Source organism: Lissotriton helveticus, chromosome 5_1 (genome assembly GCF_964261635.1).
Source record: "Lissotriton helveticus chromosome 5_1, aLisHel1.1, whole genome shotgun sequence".
Lineage (NCBI taxonomy): Eukaryota > Metazoa > Chordata > Amphibia > Caudata > Salamandridae > Lissotriton > Lissotriton helveticus.
Window position 1 is genome coordinate 1,990,588,091 of NC_136065.1, and position 19,427 is coordinate 1,990,607,517.

Genomic DNA, 19,427 nt, shown 5'->3' on the forward strand with positions numbered 1-19,427 from the left:
ATATTATGGCACAATGCCGTTGGCGATATTAAGCACGGCATATGGATTATCTTTTCGGTTCTCCTACTTCACCTGTGTCCAGCCTGTATTTCACTGCCTGACCTGTGATTTCGATTGGGCCATTGATTTGTGTCTCTGCGGACCGGTTTCTCCTGACGTCGACTTTAATCAGCTGATGACTCCTATCATTACTCACGAGTTGATTTGTCCTGGCGAAAGGATTATGGCTGTGGCATTGATGCATGGACTACTTGGTCCCTGGAATTTACTGGCGGCAGCACAGTCTTTCTTGGAACACAGCTTTCTTGAAAACCCACTGAGCTGTCCTCTGATGGTGATAGAGGATCCGGTGCTGGGAGAGCACGTATGTTCTTTTCCGCTTTTAAATTGGATGGCTGAACTGTTTTCGGATGAAGACGGTGACTTCCTGTTGGAGGCTGTTGCAGCTTATTTTGCATACACAGTTATGTCATAGACCTTTTTCATGTTTCATATGCTGAGTACTAGCATTTCATTGACAATTCATTGACTTAATTGTCAAGTTTTTATTATTTACCTTGCCTATTGGCTTAAGACTCGATAAAGTACTTGGCTGTTTTATTTTTCTTTAGCATTGAATTTTCCTAGTTTTTAATGCTTTACCTTGCGGACCGTCCACATATAAACTTGCAATCTGCTCTCATGAGATGGCACTTCTATTATCTTATTCAGTTCGTTTCCGGATCATGAGGAGGTGTCATCTAGGTCCTGGATATCTTTACACCGTGTTAAGTTAGCATGGGCTCATTACCGGTTTAAACGCCATTTTTCCTTTTTTGCAACTTCTGCACACGACATTTAGTTGTTGCTTTAGCTTTCCACCTAGTAGTTCATCGTGGTTTACATGAGAATAATATGTTATTGGTCTACTATCTGCTTTACTTGTTAAACTATATCTGTACAGCGAGTGCTAAAGTTTCAAGAACAACACGATACAGAATTGTTATGAGGTCTGATCTCCACGACTTCATACTCATAACATAAGTGCAACTTCTGCCAATTCTGGGCATGAGGCGGGTTTTATATTGCTTTGCCGAACACACATACACAACAGTTGATGCGGTTCACATGAAGAGAGAGCTGGTGTATGCTGATGTGATTCCTTCAAATCTAAGACACTAAAGTATGGGCACGCCCTAAACCAACACAAAGAGACCTTCTTAGCAAATAATATAATATGTGTATTAGGGAGGGTGAGATATAAGCAGCCGCGGGCCGTGGAGGGAGGTACGGTGAGGCAGGGAGGCGGGGAGGGGGAGAAGCAGGGTGGAGCCCTCTCTACCTTGCCCCTCCCCCTCCCCGCCTCCCTGCCCCACCGTAACTCCCTCCACGGCCCGCGGCTGCTTATAAGTGTTGCTAACTCTTATTCATTTACAGCATGTTAACATACTGTCACCATTCGCTTTTTATGTACTAGTAACTATGCTGGTAATTTTGCTACTGATAATATGTGTACTTGTATTCTCCACCCTGCTTCTCCCCCTCCCCGCCTCCCTGCCTCACCGTAACTCCCTCCACGGCCCGCGGCTGCTTATAAGTGTTGCTAACTCTTATTCATTTACAGCATGTTAACATACTATCACCATTCACTTTTTATGTACTAGTAACTATGCTGGTAATTTTGCTACTGATAATATGTGTACTTTTATTATCTAAGGTACTACGCCTGAGAAGACGGCATTAGTAAATAAACATTTCAAATACACATGTGTTCTTCTTAACTCCATGTTCTGGTTTCTAAGAAATATATAACGACCGACTGTTCATGAGTTCCACGTATCCTGAGGTACTATAAGTTCATATTCTGGATTGTCTAAACATTGAGAGTTTGTTATATCCAATGTGACACTGTACCTAGCTTGCTAAGGAGTTTTTGATTACTAACGTGAGTTTTGGGACACCCTAATTCGCCGAGGTTCCAATCCTCTGTCCACAGTTCTGTGTGAGAACAGAAACCCTGCGACAGGGGCACCCCCGACCCTTGCTGGAGCTTCATCACACTTGCGATACAACTCCAGCAATGCGCCACCTTTACGGCACAGATACATCACGCATCTGTGCTGTTTTTGCCCCATGATGCGCCGCATTGTAAATGCAGCACACCATAGGTGACGGAACAGCGGCACAGAATGACTAACACATCCCTGGTGATGCGCCAGTCATCATAAATGTATCCCTATGCTTCTTATCTTGTTAGAGATGAACCGCCATATGTATCATCAAAGTTTTTTGCATTTCCTAAATAGCGAACTTTAAGGAATAAATAGCGATTCTTTACCATTCCTAGTTTGCGATGAGCTATTTGCTAATTAGCCGAATGTAGCCCAATGAAGCCCAATGTAGCCCAAAGATGGCCGCCAGACACACAAAAATACAAATGTAGCCCAAATATCAGCCAGATGTAGCCCAACTATAGCCCAGTGACAGAATGACCAATCAGCTTCGCAAACCTCCGTTACGCGAAGCGGAGCGCTGTTACAGATATATATCTTTTTTTGAACGTTAATTTCTCAAAATCCACTGGAGCACATATATTGAGACCTAGCAAAGGCACATCGGGCTACCAGTCCCTAATATTTTGCCAAGTTTCGTGCAAATCCATTCAGCCGTTCAATTATTATTATTATTATTTTTTTTTGCCCCGCGGGGCCCTTTTAAAACCTCCACATCAAACCTAGGGGGTCAGCGAGGATCTACTATGCCCCCTTATAGTTATTTCCCCCTTTGTTTTGACCTCCTCTTGTCTCTCGATCCTACCGAGAGACAAGATGGCGGCCGCTACGGACTGTTTGGAATGTTGACAGACGCCGGAGAACCAATCAGCTTCGCTTCACAAAGCTCCGTTGCGCGAAAAGTCCGCGAACCAGAGCGCTAACCGGTCCGCTGTTACAGATATATATCTTTTTTTAAACGTTAATTTCTCAAAATCCACTGGAGCACATATATTGAGACCTACAAAAGGCACATCGGGCTACCAGTCCCTACAATTTTGCCAAGTTTCGTGCAAATCCATTCAGCCGTTCGGGCTAAAAGTGAGGCCAACCGCCCTATGGAAAACTCAATGTTAAAAACACGTTTTGGGACCCCCCTTTTTTCTCGGCCCCCACTGGACGAACCCCCCCCAAATTTTCAAGGGCTGCTCAGAAACAAAATGTGCCATTTTCCTGAAAATTTCAGCCGATTCCGTCCACAAACGCCAAAGTTATTAGACATAGAATTTTCAAAAAACCCATAGAGAAAAAATCCTAACTATATATACCTACTGGCGACCGCCAGTAGGTAATATATATATATATACACATATATATATATATATATATATATATATATATATATATATCTATGTTGTAAAAGCATATGTGTTCTAAAAAATGTGGGGTAAAAAGTACATTGTAAAGGCATGCAAAGTATTTCCCTGAGTTGTTCCGTCATACAACCGATGTCAGCCAATGTTTGTGAGACTTTCCTTTGGGCAGTCAGTGGTTCCTGGGTAGTATTCGTAGTGAGTTGTGTCTCACAGTGTCCAAAGGATTCCGTTTGCATACCTAAGGCACTCCCTTTGTACACGTCACCTTCTAAGGGCAGACAAGGCATGGTCAAGGATTTCTCTAGGGGTTGGAGGATAGCAGAAACTCAAATATTGTAAAACAAAAGTATTCAAGCTTTTAATTTTTAACTCTTGTTTGACCCACTATTCCTTTCTCTGGCCCAATGGTCGCCACGTTTATTGACGTGACCTATCGGACCAGGACTGTTATTTTCGCTGTGTCCTTTATTCCATCCACCTATTTACCAACTTCAAATCAGCTGGTAACTATTGCTCACATTTTTGTTCACCTGCGATATTTAATTTCCAACATATAAGTTGACTTTCTATGCCCTCATCCCACACTCTCATCTCTGTTGCTGTTTCCTAAAGTCCTCTCCCTCAAATCCCACTGCCTAGCCACACATGCAAAAACACTACAGCCACCTCCCTGCTTATGCAACACAAAATGCGAAATTAGGCCAGCACATGCTCTGACCCAACCTCCACTACTGTTAACTTCCGCATCAGCTCAACCCTTCCAAACGTTCCATAGTATCCTGGTAGGACCGCTGGTTGCATCTTCTAAAGCACCAGCAACCAAACCACACCTTCCAAAAACCTGCCTATGCCATGATGCCAATCACCCCAACATGCTAACTCCTAACTCGAGGACAAACCTCTCCCTAATACTCTTCTTCTATTACCCCTACACTTGCTCAGCTTCATACTGAATGAATGAATGAATATTGCATTTCTAAAGTGCACTGTCACTCGTAATTGAGCATCCTGGTGCTATGCTATGGGACACTGTGAACCCTAACATGAAACCAGATGAAGCGATTTAATTTAGGGCTTGGCAGGGTGCATCCAGAGCAAGGAAGCGCCGGGTCTTTAAACATTTTTTTAATGTTTCCTCAGAGTCCATGAAGTGGAGATAAACTAGCAGTTGGTTCCAGGCTCTGCTGATCACTTGTAACTCTCTTCCACGAGATGAGACCAGCTGCACTTGGATCATTCATGACGGAATTTACTTGGGTCTCTAGTACACAGTTCTCAAAACTTGCCCAGCATACATCTTCATCAGCCCGCCATCTTTGTTGATGCTACATAACCCCTGAGAGCAGGGGTCCAAAAATATTAGGGAGACTGTTCGCTATGTGCGCTGCTGCCAATCGCTGCAAGGGCGCCATACATTGTTACCACAAATCATGTTCTGCCCCCCGCCACCCCCACCACCACCACCCGAGACGCCTCCTCACTCCAGGGGCGTAACACAGACACATACAGCCCCTTGGCGCAGAGGTGCCCCACCCTCCAGGAGGCTCCAATCCTTTAGAGAGACCCTATTCACCTGAAGGCCAATGAATATTTGTAGGATATGGGAGACTCAGCCCCTCACTCAATTCTACAGGGGAGGTGGACATTTTGCATTAAGCCACTGCCTCACCTATTCTGAAACTAAACTCCTCATCTCACTGCAGCCATGCCACTACCCCCAAGCTGGCATGTTTGTATTACTGACAAATACTTAGAACAATGATAAACTCTGACATTTAAGTAGTGTTCTTGTATTCAGTATTTATTTTTTGTGAACTACACTGGGTATTTTTCAGTGTTTTCCAAATTTTGAAAATCAGTTGTTATCATTGTTTACACATTTTGGTGCCCCAAATATTCGCTCGAAATACTGTTTTTGCAGTGTTGAAAAATGCATTCACAGGTTAATCATTAATGTAGCAGGCCCATTTCTAACATGTAAGTGTTTAGGTATGACTTTTCACTTTTATTAAGGTATTTGAATATGTAGTAAAATATACAGGGAGTTATTCATCTGTAAGTGCAAAGTGTTTCACATTTAAGGGTCCTTGAATGCTCACTGATATTGCCAAAACATTAATGCTGGTATAAGGAGGTGAATCCCAGGACAAATATAGATGTTCCCTTATTAGGCATCTTTTCTGTTCTTGGGGGAGGGGGGAGCAGCTGAACAAAATGTGTGTGACAAAGATTGGAGCTTTTCATATATCTGCTTATAGCTCCTAGCTGCCCCTCTTTAGCGAGAGGGCCCTAACCTAGGGAGGCCATCTTTCCACCATTACTTCACAAGACACTCTGCCAACCACTTTGCTTGAAACAAGAAGCCCTACATTTCAGTCCTGACTCAGCTGCTTCACTAAATTGATTGATCTTGAGCAAATCAGTTTATTTTATATGGCGTTGCCCTTTACTTTAGTTGCCATTAAATGCATTTCTACAAGACAGGCTCAATACAGGAACTGAGCACCAAAGACAGGTCCCCAGCATGGTTTACATTCATACTTGATTAGAGGGTTTATACTTTCATGGGTATAGCGGAAGAAGAAACAACACAAAACACTATTTAGCCTCAAAATCAGCCTTTGCCCTTACAATGAAGATGTGAAAAATATCAAACTCCCTATAAATGCTAGTGTGGTTGTTAGACGGGGACCCTGAGGGTCGGCCGGATACTGGGGGAGAGATCCCCGAGTGGGACCGTCTCCGGCGATCGTACAGACAAGTTACCTCCCTCCCCACAAACAGGCACCACACCAAGTCGAGTTCAAGGCTTTATGTAAGGTTCTTAAGGCAAGGATATCAGCGATACAGGATATCTCGGACCCGGGGGTCCTCTCACTTCTAGTCTCTGTAGGGAAAAGGGGGTAGCGGGACAGTCTTGGTACCGGATCGGTACAGGTGGCGTTAAGAGGCGAGCTCACAATCCTCGAGCTGGAGTGTCTGTGGATCGGGCCGCGGCGGCGCCAGCAGGCCAAGATGATAGTCTCACAAAGCAGAGGGCCGCGGCAGCGCCAGCCGGCCAAGTCGATGGATTCACGAGGCAGAGGGCCGCGGCAGCGCCAGCAGGCCAAGACGATGGTTTCACGAGGCAGAGGGCCGCGGCAGCGCCAGCAGGCCAAGACGAAGGTTTCACGAGGCAGAGGGCCGCGGCAGCGCCAGCAGGCCAAGACGATGGTTTCACGAGGCAGAGGGCCGCGGCAGCGCCAGCAGGCCAAGACGAAGGTTTCACGAGGCAGAGGGCCGCGGCAGCGCCAGCAGGCCAGTTACGGATGAGTTCTTCTTGGGTCTCTCGACTCCAGGATACAACTGCCTTCCTGTCCTGGGGCTGCCTCAGTTATAGGTCTGGCACTCTTTGATGTCCGGACCCTCGCTCTTGGAGGTCGGGAGGTCTGGGATGAGGGAGTCCAGACACCCAGCAGGGGGGTGGAGCCAGCGCCCGAGGAGGCTGGGGGTGCTCGGCACCTGGCGGGGGAGAGCCATCGACACTTCGTACTCCCATTGACCTGCCAAGTGGGCCGTTCACCTCCTGGGTGGAGGGTGGTGCCGGGATGTCGGGGCCTGGTCAGGCCCAGGGTTGGGGTCGGGCTGAGGCCGCACGGCCGCGTGGTGCCGTGTCCAAGATGGCGGCTGGGCCGGGCAATGGTGCTGACGGTGGCCCGGGCCCTGTCCTGCGGGGAGGGAGCGAGCCCTTCATGTGGCCTGTCCAACATGCGTCCCCCCCAGCTGAAGACGGGGAGAGTCACCCATCTTCTTGGGGACTTTCCTCGTCGAGGCGGAAAAAGCGGGACAGGCCATCCGCGTTGGCGTGGTCTTGGCCGGGTCGATGTTCCACAGTGAAGTCCATCCCCTGCAGGGAGATGGACCAACGTAGCAGCTTCGGGTTCTCCCCCCGCATTTGCATCAGCCATTGCAGGGGTCGGTGGTCTGTTTGCACCCGGAAGTGGGTGCCGAAGAGGTAGGGCCGGAGCTTCTTGAGTGCCCAGACAACGGCGAAGGCCTCTCTCTCAATGGTGCTCCAGCGCTGTTCTCGGGGCAAGAGGCGTCGGCTGATGAAGACCACCGGATGGTCGACCCCTTCGGCGTTGAGTTGGGAGAGGACGGCCCCCACACCATGATCGGAGGCGTCCGTCTGCACAATGAACTCCCGGCTGTAGTCGGGAGCCTGGAGCACGGGGGCCGTGCACATGGCGGTCTTTAGCTTTTCGAAGGCCGATTGGCAGGCCGGGGTCCAGTTGACGGTTTTGGGGCTCTTTTTGGAGGTGAGCTCCGTGAGGGGCCCCACGATGCTGCCATAGTCCTTCACGAACCGCCGGTAGTATCCGGTGAGCCCCAGGAAGGCTCGGACCTCCGTTTGGATCGTAGGGGGTTGCCAGGCCTGGATGGCAGCGATCTTGAGTTGGAGAGGGGCCACCAGCCCGCTTCCCACTTGGTGTCCTAGGTAGGTCACGGACCCTTGGCCAACCTGGCACTTGCTGGCTTTGATGGTGAGCCCGGCTTGCTGGAGGGCGTGTAGAACCTCCCGCAGGTGGCGGAGGTGGTCGGTCCACTGGTGGCTGTACACAGCAATGTCGTCCAGGTAGGCGGCGCTGAAGTCTTCCAGGCCCGCCAGTACCTGGTTTACCAGCCGTTGGAACGTTGCCGGGGCGTTTTTCATGCCGAAGGGCATGACTTTAAAGTGGTAGTGCCCGTCTGGGGTAGAGAAGGCGGATCGTTCTTGGGCCCTAGGGGTGAGGCCGATCTGCCAGTAGCCCGCTGTTAGGTCGAAGATGCTCAGGTAGCGGGCGGCCCCCATCCGGTCAATTAGCTCGTCTGCCCGGGGGATGGGATGAGCGTCGGTCCGGGTAACTGCATTCAGCCCCCGATAGTCCACGCAGAACCGGAGCTCAGGGGCAACGCCCGGGGCAGCTGCCTTGGGAACCAGGACGACTGGGCTCGCCCAGGGACTGTCTGAGGGTTCGATCACTCCTAGGGTCAGCATTTTGGACACCTCTGTCTGGATGCAGGCTCGTACCCGGTCTGGTACGCGGTACGCTCGGTGTCGAATAGGAGGGCTGTCCCCGGTGTCCACATCGTGGAGGCACCAGGGGGTGACTCCGGGGGTGAGGGAGAACAGGGAGGCGAACTGCCTCAGGAGCGTTTGGCAGTCTTGGCGTTGCTCCGGGGACAGGGCCTCGGAGAGCTGGACCCCTTCCACTGAGCCATCCTGCTCGAGGGCCCTCAGTAAGTCCGGAAGGGGTTCGGAGTCTTCTTCTGTCCCAGTATCGGTAGCCATCAGGAGGCTGAGTTCGGATCGCACAAAATGGGGTTTGAGCCTGTTGGCATGGAGGACCCGTAGGGGGTTCCGGGCAGTCTCCATGTCGATTAAATAGGTGACGGGCCCCTTGCGTTCGATTACCTTGAAGGGCCCGGACCATCTGTCTTGGAGTGCACAGGGCTCAACCGGGGACATCACCCAGACCTGTTGTCCAGGTTCGAACTCAATGGAGGACGTGTGCTGATCGTACCACCTCTTCATGTCCTCCTGACTGGCCTCGAGGTTGGCTTTGGCGGCGTCTCGGAACCGCCGGGTCTGGTTGCGGAGAGCCAGGAGATACCTGTAGATGTCCGGGGGAGTTTTCTGGGGAGGCTGCTCCCAACCTTCCTTGACTAGGCTGAGGGGGCCCCGGACGGGGTGCCCGTACAGGAGTTCAAATGGGCTGAAGCCGAGGGACTTCTGCGGGACCTCCCGATAGGCAAACAGGAGGCATGGAAGTAGCACGTCCCACTGGCGTCGAAGGGGTTCTTCTAGACCCCTAATCATCCCCTTGAGGGTGCGGTTGAATCTCTCGACCAGTCCGTTTCCTTGCGGGTGATAGGGGGTCGTGAACTTGTAGGTGACCCCGCATTGCTGCCAGAGGGACTTCATATATCTGGAGATAAAGTTCGTGCCCCTGTCACTGACGACCTCCCGGGGGAACCCCACCCGGGAGAAGATCCCCATCAGGGCCCGGCCTACCACGGGGGCCGTCACAGTCCGAAGAGGGATGGCCTCGGGATAGCGGGTGGCGTGGTCTACAAGGACCAGGATGAACCGATGTCCTTGGGCTGTTCGCGGGTCGAGGGGCCCCACAATGTCTATTCCCACTCGTTCAAACGGGGTGGTGACGACAGGAAAGGGTTGTAACGGTGCTTTGATTTTTCGGCCACTTTTTCCGCTGGCCTGGCAGGTGGGGCAGGCCTTGCAGTGGTTGGTGACATCCTTCCGCATGTGGGGCCAGAAAAAATGGGTCACCAGGCGGTCGTAGGTTTTATCCTGCCCCAGGTGTCCGGCAAGGGGGACATCGTGGGCTAAGTTCAGGAGGAAGTCTCGGAAGCGAAGGGGCACCACCAGCACCCGACCGGCCCCTAGTTCTGCAACTTTCTGCTCGCTGTAGAGCAGGTCTTGGTCCCAGTAGATCCAGTGGGCCCCCGAGGTATCCCCGGTGCTCTGGGCCAGGGCTTGCTGCCGGAGTCCTTCGAGAGAGGGACAAGTTTTCTGTTCGGCCCGGAATTGTTCCTGCGTGGGGCCTCCCTCCTGCCGCCAGTGTGCCAGGTCAGGGACGTCCCGAAGCTGGTCGGATCCTTCTTCGGTTTGGGTCAATGGACTGGCTTCTGGGGCGGCCTCCTCTGGGATGAGCGCGGGAGGAGGTTCTGGCCACTCGGGCTCTTCCGGGCTGGGGACCGCGCGGGCGGTCATGGACCGGGTCGTGACGCAGACCCATTCGGGGAGGCCGAGCATCCCCAGGTGCTCCCTCCGCTCGACAGCTGCCCAGGGAGAGCTTTCAAGATCGTTTCCTAGGAGGCAGTCCACGGGGGCATCATCGCGGACAGTTACTTTTAACATCCCTGTTACTCCCCCCCACTCGAAGGGGACGCAGGCCATGTGGCATAGGCTTTCAGAGTTGTCGGCTGATCGGACAGGGCAAAGAATGTTCGGCAAGATTTGGTCTGGAGTGACGAGGTGGCGTCGGACCGCCGTTACACTGGCCCCGGTGTCGCGGAGGGCTTCCGCCCGGCGGCCATTAATGTTGACCCATTGACCGTACTTCTGTGTGTTGGCGGGAAGGGGGGCCCGCGGAATCATGTCTCTCTCCCCTAAGCAGACCTGTGCCATGGCGGCGGGTGCCCATTCAGAGGGATCGGCCTCGTACTCTTCTTGGTCCTCCGGGATTAGTTCTTCCCCTAGGGCCGCCGCTGCAACTTGGCGGGGGGTAGTGTTCGGATTCTTTGGGCAGTTGGGATCACTGGCGTAGTGGCCGGGTCGCTGGCACCTGTGGCACGTAATGTTGGCCCGGAAACCGGCCCGGACGGCAGGGCTTCCTCGGCCAACCGGGGTCGAGGGGTTTCTGGGGGGTGACGAGGGGCCGGGGTCTCTCCCCCGACCCTGACTCCCTCCTCCCCCTCGGGGGCGATACGATCTGGATAATTCGCTGGGTGCGTTCCGGCCAACTCGGGTGCTTTCCCACCGGTCGGCTTCGACGGCGAGTTGTCGAGGGTCGGTTAGCTTACTGTCCAGGAGGTGTTGCCGGAGCTCCACGAAGCAGTTGTTCGACAGGTGTTCCCATACGATAAGGTCAAAGAGTTGTTCGTAGGTGGTTACCTTGTTGCCCTTGATCCACCCCTCGAAGGCTCGGCTAAAAAAGTTCACGTACTCCACCCAAGTTGTACCCGGAATCCGTTTGCAGTCGCGGAACCGTTGGCGGTACATCTCAGGTGTGAGCCCGTATCGAGTGAGGAGGGCGGCCTTCATGTGGTCGTAGGAGGTCATCAGCTGGTCCGGGAGTTGCAGCAGGGCGTCCCGCCCTTCGTTGACAAACCTCCCCCATAATCCGGCTCCCCAATCGCTTCGGGGAATCCGGTGGGAGGTCATTGCCACCTCATAGGCTTTAAACCACTGCTGTATATCATCGTTCTTGTGGTATTCCCGGATGACATCTTTGGGGATGTGAACCTTGGGTTCGGTCGAGGCAGACGGGGTCGGTCGTTCGGGGAGCCCGAGGTCTTTATCCTGTTTCTGGATCTCCAGTGCTTTGAGATTGCGCTCATGTTCGTACTCTAGTTTCTTTTCCTCTAGCTCCCTCTGTCTTTGCTTGTCTTCTCGCTCTTCCCTGAGCCGTAAGTGTTCCAGGGTTATTTTTTGTTCTGCCAGCTTGAGTTCTCCATCCAAGCGAAGTCGGGCTAGTTCTAATTCGTGGAGTCTGGTTTTTTCTCTTTCTCGGATCTCTTCCAGGGAGAGACCCGCTCTTTCTTTAGTTGGTGCGGGGCTCGTTTCGGTTGTTTGTGTTCGGGGTACGGCCGTACCCGTTTCCGCCCAGGCTTCTAGGGCTCGTTTGAAGTCTTCCTTCGTACTCAGACCCGTGGTTGGGAGACCAAGTTCCATGCAATATTGCTTCAGTTCTCGGTGGTTGTAGTCTTCCAATTTTTCCATCTGGAATTTCTCCGTTGTTCCGCTTTCTGTTGTCATGGTGGTCGTGTGTCGTGGGTCGGGTGACTTTCTGTACGATTATGCGTAGGTTCGGATCCCACCGCTGCCACCAATGTTAGACGGGGACCCTGAGGGTCGGCCGGATACTGGGGGAGAGATCCCCGAGTGGGACCGTCTCCGGCGATCGTACAGACAAGTTACCTCCCTCCCCACAAACAGGCACCACACCAAGTCGAGTTCAAGGCTTTATGTAAGGTTCTTAAGGCAAGGATATCAGCGATACAGGATATCTCGGACCCGGGGGTCCTCTCACTTCTAGTCTCTGTAGGGAAAAGGGGGTAGCGGGACAGTCTTGGTACCGGATCGGTACAGGTGGCGTTAAGAGGCGAGCTCACAATCCTCGAGCTGGAGTGTCTGTGGATCGGGCCGCGGCGGCGCCAGCAGGCCAAGATGATAGTCTCACAAAGCAGAGGGCCGCGGCAGCGCCAGCCGGCCAAGTCGATGGATTCACGAGGCAGAGGGCCGCGGCAGCGCCAGCAGGCCAAGACGATGGTTTCACGAGGCAGAGGGCCGCGGCAGCGCCAGCAGGCCAAGACGAAGGTTTCACGAGGCAGAGGGCCGCGGCAGCGCCAGCAGGCCAAGACGATGGTTTCACGAGGCAGAGGGCCGCGGCAGCGCCAGCAGGCCAAGACGAAGGTTTCACGAGGCAGAGGGCCGCAGCAGCGCCAGCAGGCCAGTTACGGATGAGTTCTTCTTGGGTCTCTCGACTCCAGGATACAACTGCCTTCCTGTCCTGGGGCTGCCTCAGTTATAGGTCTGGCACTCTTTGATGTCCGGACCCTCGCTCTTGGAGGTCGGGAGGTCTGGGATGAGGGAGTCCAGACACCCAGCAGGGGGGTGGAGCCAGCGCCCGAGGAGGCTGGGGGTGCTCGGCACCTGGCGGGGGAGAGCCATCGACACTTCGTACTCCCATTGACCTGCCAAGTGGGCCGTTCACCTCCTGGGTGGAGGGTGGTGCCGGGATGTCGGGGCCTGGTCAGGCCCAGGGTTGGGGTCGGGCTGAGGCCGCACGGCCGCGTGGTGCCGTGTCCAAGATGGCGGCTGGGCCGGGCAATGGTGCTGACGGTGGCCCGGGCCCTGTCCTGCGGGGAGGGAGCGAGCCCTTCATGTGGCCTGTCCAACATGGGTAGAAATACATTCCAAGAGTTTACTTAAATCACAAAGCTGTTTTACTATTTTACAAAGATGGCAATTAAAGTTGGTTAATATTGGACCTAAGACTATTTCTAACTACAGGTGTTCCTGACCAATACCTCAATACTGCTTTAGGGTTGTCTTCTTCTGGCTCATGTTACTTCACTGTAGATGTCCACGTTCCTCCTCTCTAAAAGGTAATAATTCATTGCATCATCTTATTTTACAGAATCAAACAGTGGGAAATGTTGTGATTAAGTTAGAGGTATACTGTTAATGCAGGCAGAGAAAAGGGCAGGCTGGGTTGCCCGTGGGGTCACTTCCACCTCAATTCCAAGGCTTTATTAAGAAGCAATGAGGACTTTACTCCTACGTCACTACTAGCATTGCTACTATTATTGGTATTATCACTACTACTACAAATAGTACACCTGGTACTACTTCTAGTGCTACTGGTACTACAACTACTACTGCTACTATTATTTCTACTATTGCTGCTAATACAATTACTGCCCAGGGTGTTACTGCTATTACTATTATTTTTCTGCTGCTGCTACTATTACTAGTGGCAGTGGTATTACTGTGATTGCTGTTGCTACTACTATTGGTATTATTGCTACTACTGCAAATAGTATTTTAGTACAACTACTGGCGCTAGTGTTACTAGTAATACAGCCACTACTCATAGCACTGCTGCTACTACTAACACCGTTGCTACTAATACCACTACTAATGGTACTACTAATGCTAGAACTTCTAATGTTGGTGTTACTGCTACTAGTAACAGAGCAGCTAAAAAGACTGCTGCTGCTACTAACTAATAAATATAATAACCCATCTAGAGTTGAAATGGTCCCTAAAGAGAACACCTTCTGTTCTGTCCCCTCCTGCCAGTTACCTTGTTAACAAACACTGGCCCCTCACAAACACCTCCGCATAACCATGTACATGGGTAGTAAGGTACGAGGTGCACCCAACCTCCCTCAGGGCAGAGATCACCCTATGGTTAAGTATAAGGAAAAGTAAAGAAAACATTATTATATTTGCAAAAAAAGTTTAAATATTTTTATGTGAATGAAATATTAATGAAAATTAATTATATATATTATATTATATATATTTATTTGAAATTTAGAACATACAAACATGCGTCATCACTGTTAACTTAACTTTAAATATATTAAATTACCATTATTTTAAAAGATTTATTTTTAAAAATTCTAGCTAAAGTGAAATGTTTTAATGTATTCAATATGTATTAAACATTGCAAAAAGTTAAGTTTAAAATTAATTTAAAATAATGTAATTATTTTGTTAAAAATTAAAGTTACATTTATTTCTAATTTTAATTTTGCTTACATTTTGTAATATTAAAGTTATCTTTGTGAATAGCTCCGTTAGTCTTCTAATCATCTCCGGGAAGTTGTCACAGTTTAAGTTTAAGTCAACTTACAAAGGGGTGGAGATACAGACCTACAAAGCATATCTAGGTTAGTGAAAGGGACCACCAAACGATCTGACCATTCAACAGTCATAGGGTCAGAGAATGAGATAGTCAAGTTTAGCAATGAGTACGTCAAGAGTTAACCTTTGATAAGAGTAGGTTTAGAGACAAACTGGCAAAGATCGTGTCTTTCGAGGAAAGATTGAACCTTTTCAGAAGCTATATCACTCAAAGAGCCTCTATGGAGGTTGAAACCTCCCAGAAACACATTATCATTTTGTCGTCAAGGAGAGCTTAGATAACAAAGTCCCGCCCCCCATCTTGAGGTGCTATCGATGAGTCTTCTAATAGTACATTTAGGGTGTTTTCTTCAAAGCCTCTGTTAGCTGAAATAGACTGTAAATACCTGTGCTCAGTGACAAATTTTAATTTCCACCCCGGACCCGACCCAAAAGAAGGGCATGACCATCTCAGTGAAGCGGACCCGGAAGGTGTAGATATGGTCCATCTCCTCATCTACGTTGTAGAAGGACAGGCACCCCCTCTCATACTCCAGGTACACGCCCACTTTTTGGGGGTTATTGTTAAAGAATAGTGGAGGACGGGGGTTGGCAAGGACCTGGTACTGGCCACCTGTGACACCAGCTGACCAGATGCCATCGTCAGGGGTCAGTGTAATCAGCCCCTTCCTGGTAACAGATTCTCTGGTGCAGCCGACGGCCCAGTCGCCGGCGCTCTCCACTAGTACCTCCCAGTAGTGGTTCCCTGAGGTAAAAGTGTTGGAACCCAGGATGCAGCGAGCAGAGCTAAATCGTTTGGGCCCATCTGGAAGATCCTGCTTCACGTCACTGCGGGTGACACTCTTCAGATCAGGAGACACAATGAGATCAGGGTTTCCCGTTTCTGGATCAAGAGTCACAGTCTCTGGAAGGAGAAAGGGAAGAATGAGTGGAATCAAAATTAAAGGTAAAGTGGGGAGAGTGGATGAAATCTGGAAACAAGGGGGAATTTAGCAATGTGAAAAATCAGAACACGATCAAGAGGGATCACAGGCTCAACAATGAAGGTACTGCGTGCTATAAGGTGACAATTTTGCACTGTATAAAACATTTAATAAATAAATAACATTACGTATGTGAGATTCTCTGCCACGGTAAGCCAGCCTACCCCTAAACGGAACGCCTTGGAACTCTATTCTCATGCAGAGCCAATTAGTAACAGGCAGACACACAACTCTAGCTGAAAATATCCACCACTCACAACATTAAATACACAAAACCTGCAAAATCAAAGTTGATCACCAGTATCTACCTACATCTCAAACCAAGCAAGGTAGAATTCCTCTTGCTCACCAATAGCAGCAGACAGTTTCTAGCCTCTCTGTCTGAAATAAAATTGTAGAGTGGAGAAGTGTGGCTCACTGGTTAGAGCAGGCAGACCCTGAAGCAGAGGTCAGACCCGGGACCAGGGTTCAATTCCCGACGCGGCAGGGTCTCGAGCTCAAATGTCCACGGACTCGATAATTCTCGCTTCGGTGCCTGACCTAATCATGGGTTCACACTCTGCAACTCTGGGCATTAAGCTTGCTTAATCTCCACAACGGCCCCCCGCGGCGGGATGCCTGGCTTTCACCTTGGGGATGCCCTGTAGGGGCTATCTCACAGGGAAAAGCCAGGACGGGTTCCCAAGGCAAAGCGCTTAGAGACCCCTGGGTTATAAGCGCTATATAAATCCAACAAACAAACAAACAAACTTCCTTCAGAAACCCAACATAAATCACTTAAAACCACTGTAGACAATGACCTCTCCTTCGACCAACAGATTGCCAAAAAATCCAAGACAACATGGTACCACTTAGGCCTCCTAAAGAAAGTGAAAACCTTTCTCTTAGTAACTGACTTCAGAACAACAGATCCTCGCACTTGGACAATCGCAACACCTTGCTCTGCAATCTCACTGACACTAACACTGGCCTCCTTCAAAGCGGTGCCACGAATCATCAAAGACATGAAAACATCCAACCATAACAGCCATAACCTGAAGGCACTACACTGAGTCCTCCTACCAGCCTGTGTCATTTTCAAGACCGGTCGCATCACATAGAAGACCTCGAGGAATGGTACCCCTGCATACCTCACTCTGAATTATCCACCTGAGAAAGACAGTGGCAAACAAATCCAAGACATTGCTACACTGAAAAAAACCTACAAAAAAGGTAAAGCCAGAAGAAAGACCTTCTCCATCTACAATCCTAGTAGCCCATCAACATCAGAACTGTCCCAACTCTCCTGCAATTCATCAACGTTGTTAGCAGCAAAAGCATCAGGCCAACAGGCGCTATCTGTTTTACTCCCATGACCTGCACCACTGGACCAGATCCACGGTGATTACTACCGAGGGCTGATATTTTTTTTAATTGCATTTTCGATCGCTTTTATTTTAATTAGGCACTTTTTGTGATAACTCACGAGCATCCTGTACATTTTAAAAATCACCTACCTGCACCACGCTGACTCTCCCGAGCCGCTCTCCCTGGTCCACCGCGGGATATCCCGTTTGTATGGAGGGAGGTACTTCCGGCGAACAGGAGGTCAGCGCTCTAGACACCACCCCTCCACAACTACAAAAACTCATGCGCACCATAGACAAGCCCGTCTGCGCCCATCAGCGCCAGACCGCCGCCAGCCGCCAGGGACCCTGCCCAATTAAGACCAGATCTTACTGCACACCCCAAAATCTCGTATTCCAGGTCAGAGCTTACGCTTATCGGAGAACACTACCACCTTTTTCCCACAACACCACCACATTAAGGACCCACCTCACCTCCAAGACCTCAAAGGGTTTTTTTCATGCCCACACTGCAGATACCAGAGCATGAATTATGCCTCCATTCAGCAGGAATCGTGTCCTCCCAAACCCGCACCCAATGCAGACCCCAGGGAATAACACGCGGAAACCCAACCAAAATTCCCCTCGAAAATCCTCCCTGAAAGGCTTCCTGAGTAACGTTAGATCCTTGCCAAAACACGCAATCGAGATGTGGGACCTACTAGATACCGACACTCCGGATGTGGGTTTCAGAACCCCGACCTGGCTTAAACCCACTAACACCCCAGCAATCACTATTGCCCTGCCAGAAGGATATAAAATCCTTAAACTCAACAGACAGGCCAAAACCGGAGGAGGGATTATTCACAATCACAGGGCAAAACCCTCCATTTTGGAACAACGTTCTAGCGAACAAATCGAGATCATAATATTCAGGCTCGATCTCTCCCCCCAATTTAACTGGAAAGGGGCTCTGGTACCGCCCCCCAGGTTCCCTAGCCGACTTCTCTCTCCTGCTTATGGAACTCATAGCTCCACACGTGATCTCCTCTAACAACTTCATGCTTATGGGTGACTTCAACATCCACAGCGAGAACCTTGACAAGGCAGACACTGTATCCTTTCTCTCAGACCTTGCCACACTGAATATAAACAAAATTAGCAACGGTCCGACTCACTCACCAGGGCACGCCTTAGACATAGTTTTCACTAATTCCCCCCTCCTCACCTGCAAAGCCCCAAAGCCAGTTAGCTGGTCAGACCATGCTATCATCAACCTCCAACTGGAGGATCCCAGGGTATCCCAGTGGCCCATCCCACGAAAACAATCCCACTACAGACAATGGCATGAAGTTAATCCAGCTTCTTTCGCATCCACCTTCACGATCACCAAAAGCTTACCATGAAGCAATACCGAAGACAGCCTAACCCTTTTCAATAAATCTATCTTAGCTGCCATTAGTCTGATTGCACCGATAAAAACGGTCTCTTCCAAACCTAGAGCTTCACAGGCAGCATGGTTCTCCGTAGAACTCCAGAAAAGAAAAAACCGGATGCAAAAACCTTGAAAGGAAATGGCGCCGCACCAACCTCACAGCCAACAAAGAGAAATTCAAGGCCGCCCTCACCCTATACCACAAAAACATTAAGCTCCCCCAAAACTATGTACCAAATCCTGAAAACCTTCACCAACCCCAAAGCCTGTGAATCAGAAGAAAACCCCTCCCAAATGCTATGTGACAACATCAGCAAGCATTTTATACAGAAAAGCGAAAACATCTACAACAATATTGTCACTACTAAACTCCCTCCCCCCTCAAGCTCTTCTCCCGATACCCCCTACCCTAATACTCTACAAAATTTCCCCCCTCTAACACAAGAAGAAACCAAAACCGCCATGAACATAATAAAATCAGGTTCCCCACTTGATATTACACCTGCCAAAATCATGGCATCTTTGACAGAACAACTATCTGTACCCATCTGCTCCTTATTAAATCAGTCCCTGGAAGAAGGCCACCTACCCAAATTATCCCCATCCGGAAGAACCCCAAACTCCCCACAGAAAATCTCTCGAACCTCCGCCCCATCTCCCTCCTCCCTTATTTGAGCAAAGTCTTGGAAAAGCACGTTAAAAAACATCTTTCCAACCATATCGAAAGGGATGGCTACCTGGATCCTACCCAATCAGGCTTTCACCCAAAATACAGCACTGAAACGGCCCTAGTGGCCGTCACCGACACCATCAGGCTCTCCTTAGATCAGAACCAGCCTACCCTTTTAGTGCTATTAGACCTATCCGCCGCCTTCGATACGGTGGATCACCAGACTTTGCTCGCAAGAATTAGGGAGGCAAGAGTCGGGGGGACAGCCCTGAAATGGATAATCAGCTTCCTTTCAAACCGCTCCCACACCATCAACCTAGGCTCCTTTCGGTCCACTCCTCAGGTACTCACCAAGGGGGTGCCACAGGGCTCATGCCTGAGCCCTACTATGTTCAACATATACACAGCCCCTCCAGCAACCCTCTTGAGGAACTATGGGTTCGTACCTATATCCTACGCGGACGACACCCAACCTACCTTTGCTTTCAATAAAACCTCTCAATCCGCCCAATCTACCTTCTCTTCCGG

General features: G+C 50.2%; 1 protein-coding gene across 1 annotated transcript in view; it reads right to left on the reverse strand.

Moving 5' to 3' along the window:
- Positions 1-14,745: 14,745 nt before the first annotated feature.
- The window catches only part of LOC144756141 (butyrophilin subfamily 1 member A1-like), a 249,173-nt gene continuing 244,491 nt past the window's right edge, over positions 14,746-19,427 (reverse strand). Inside the window, exon 8 of the mRNA XM_078645707.1 lies at positions 14,746-15,390. Coding sequence (XP_078501833.1) covers positions 14,879-15,390 — 512 coding nt within the window. The 3' untranslated portion in view covers positions 14,746-14,878. The remainder of the gene's footprint in view (positions 15,391-19,427) is intronic.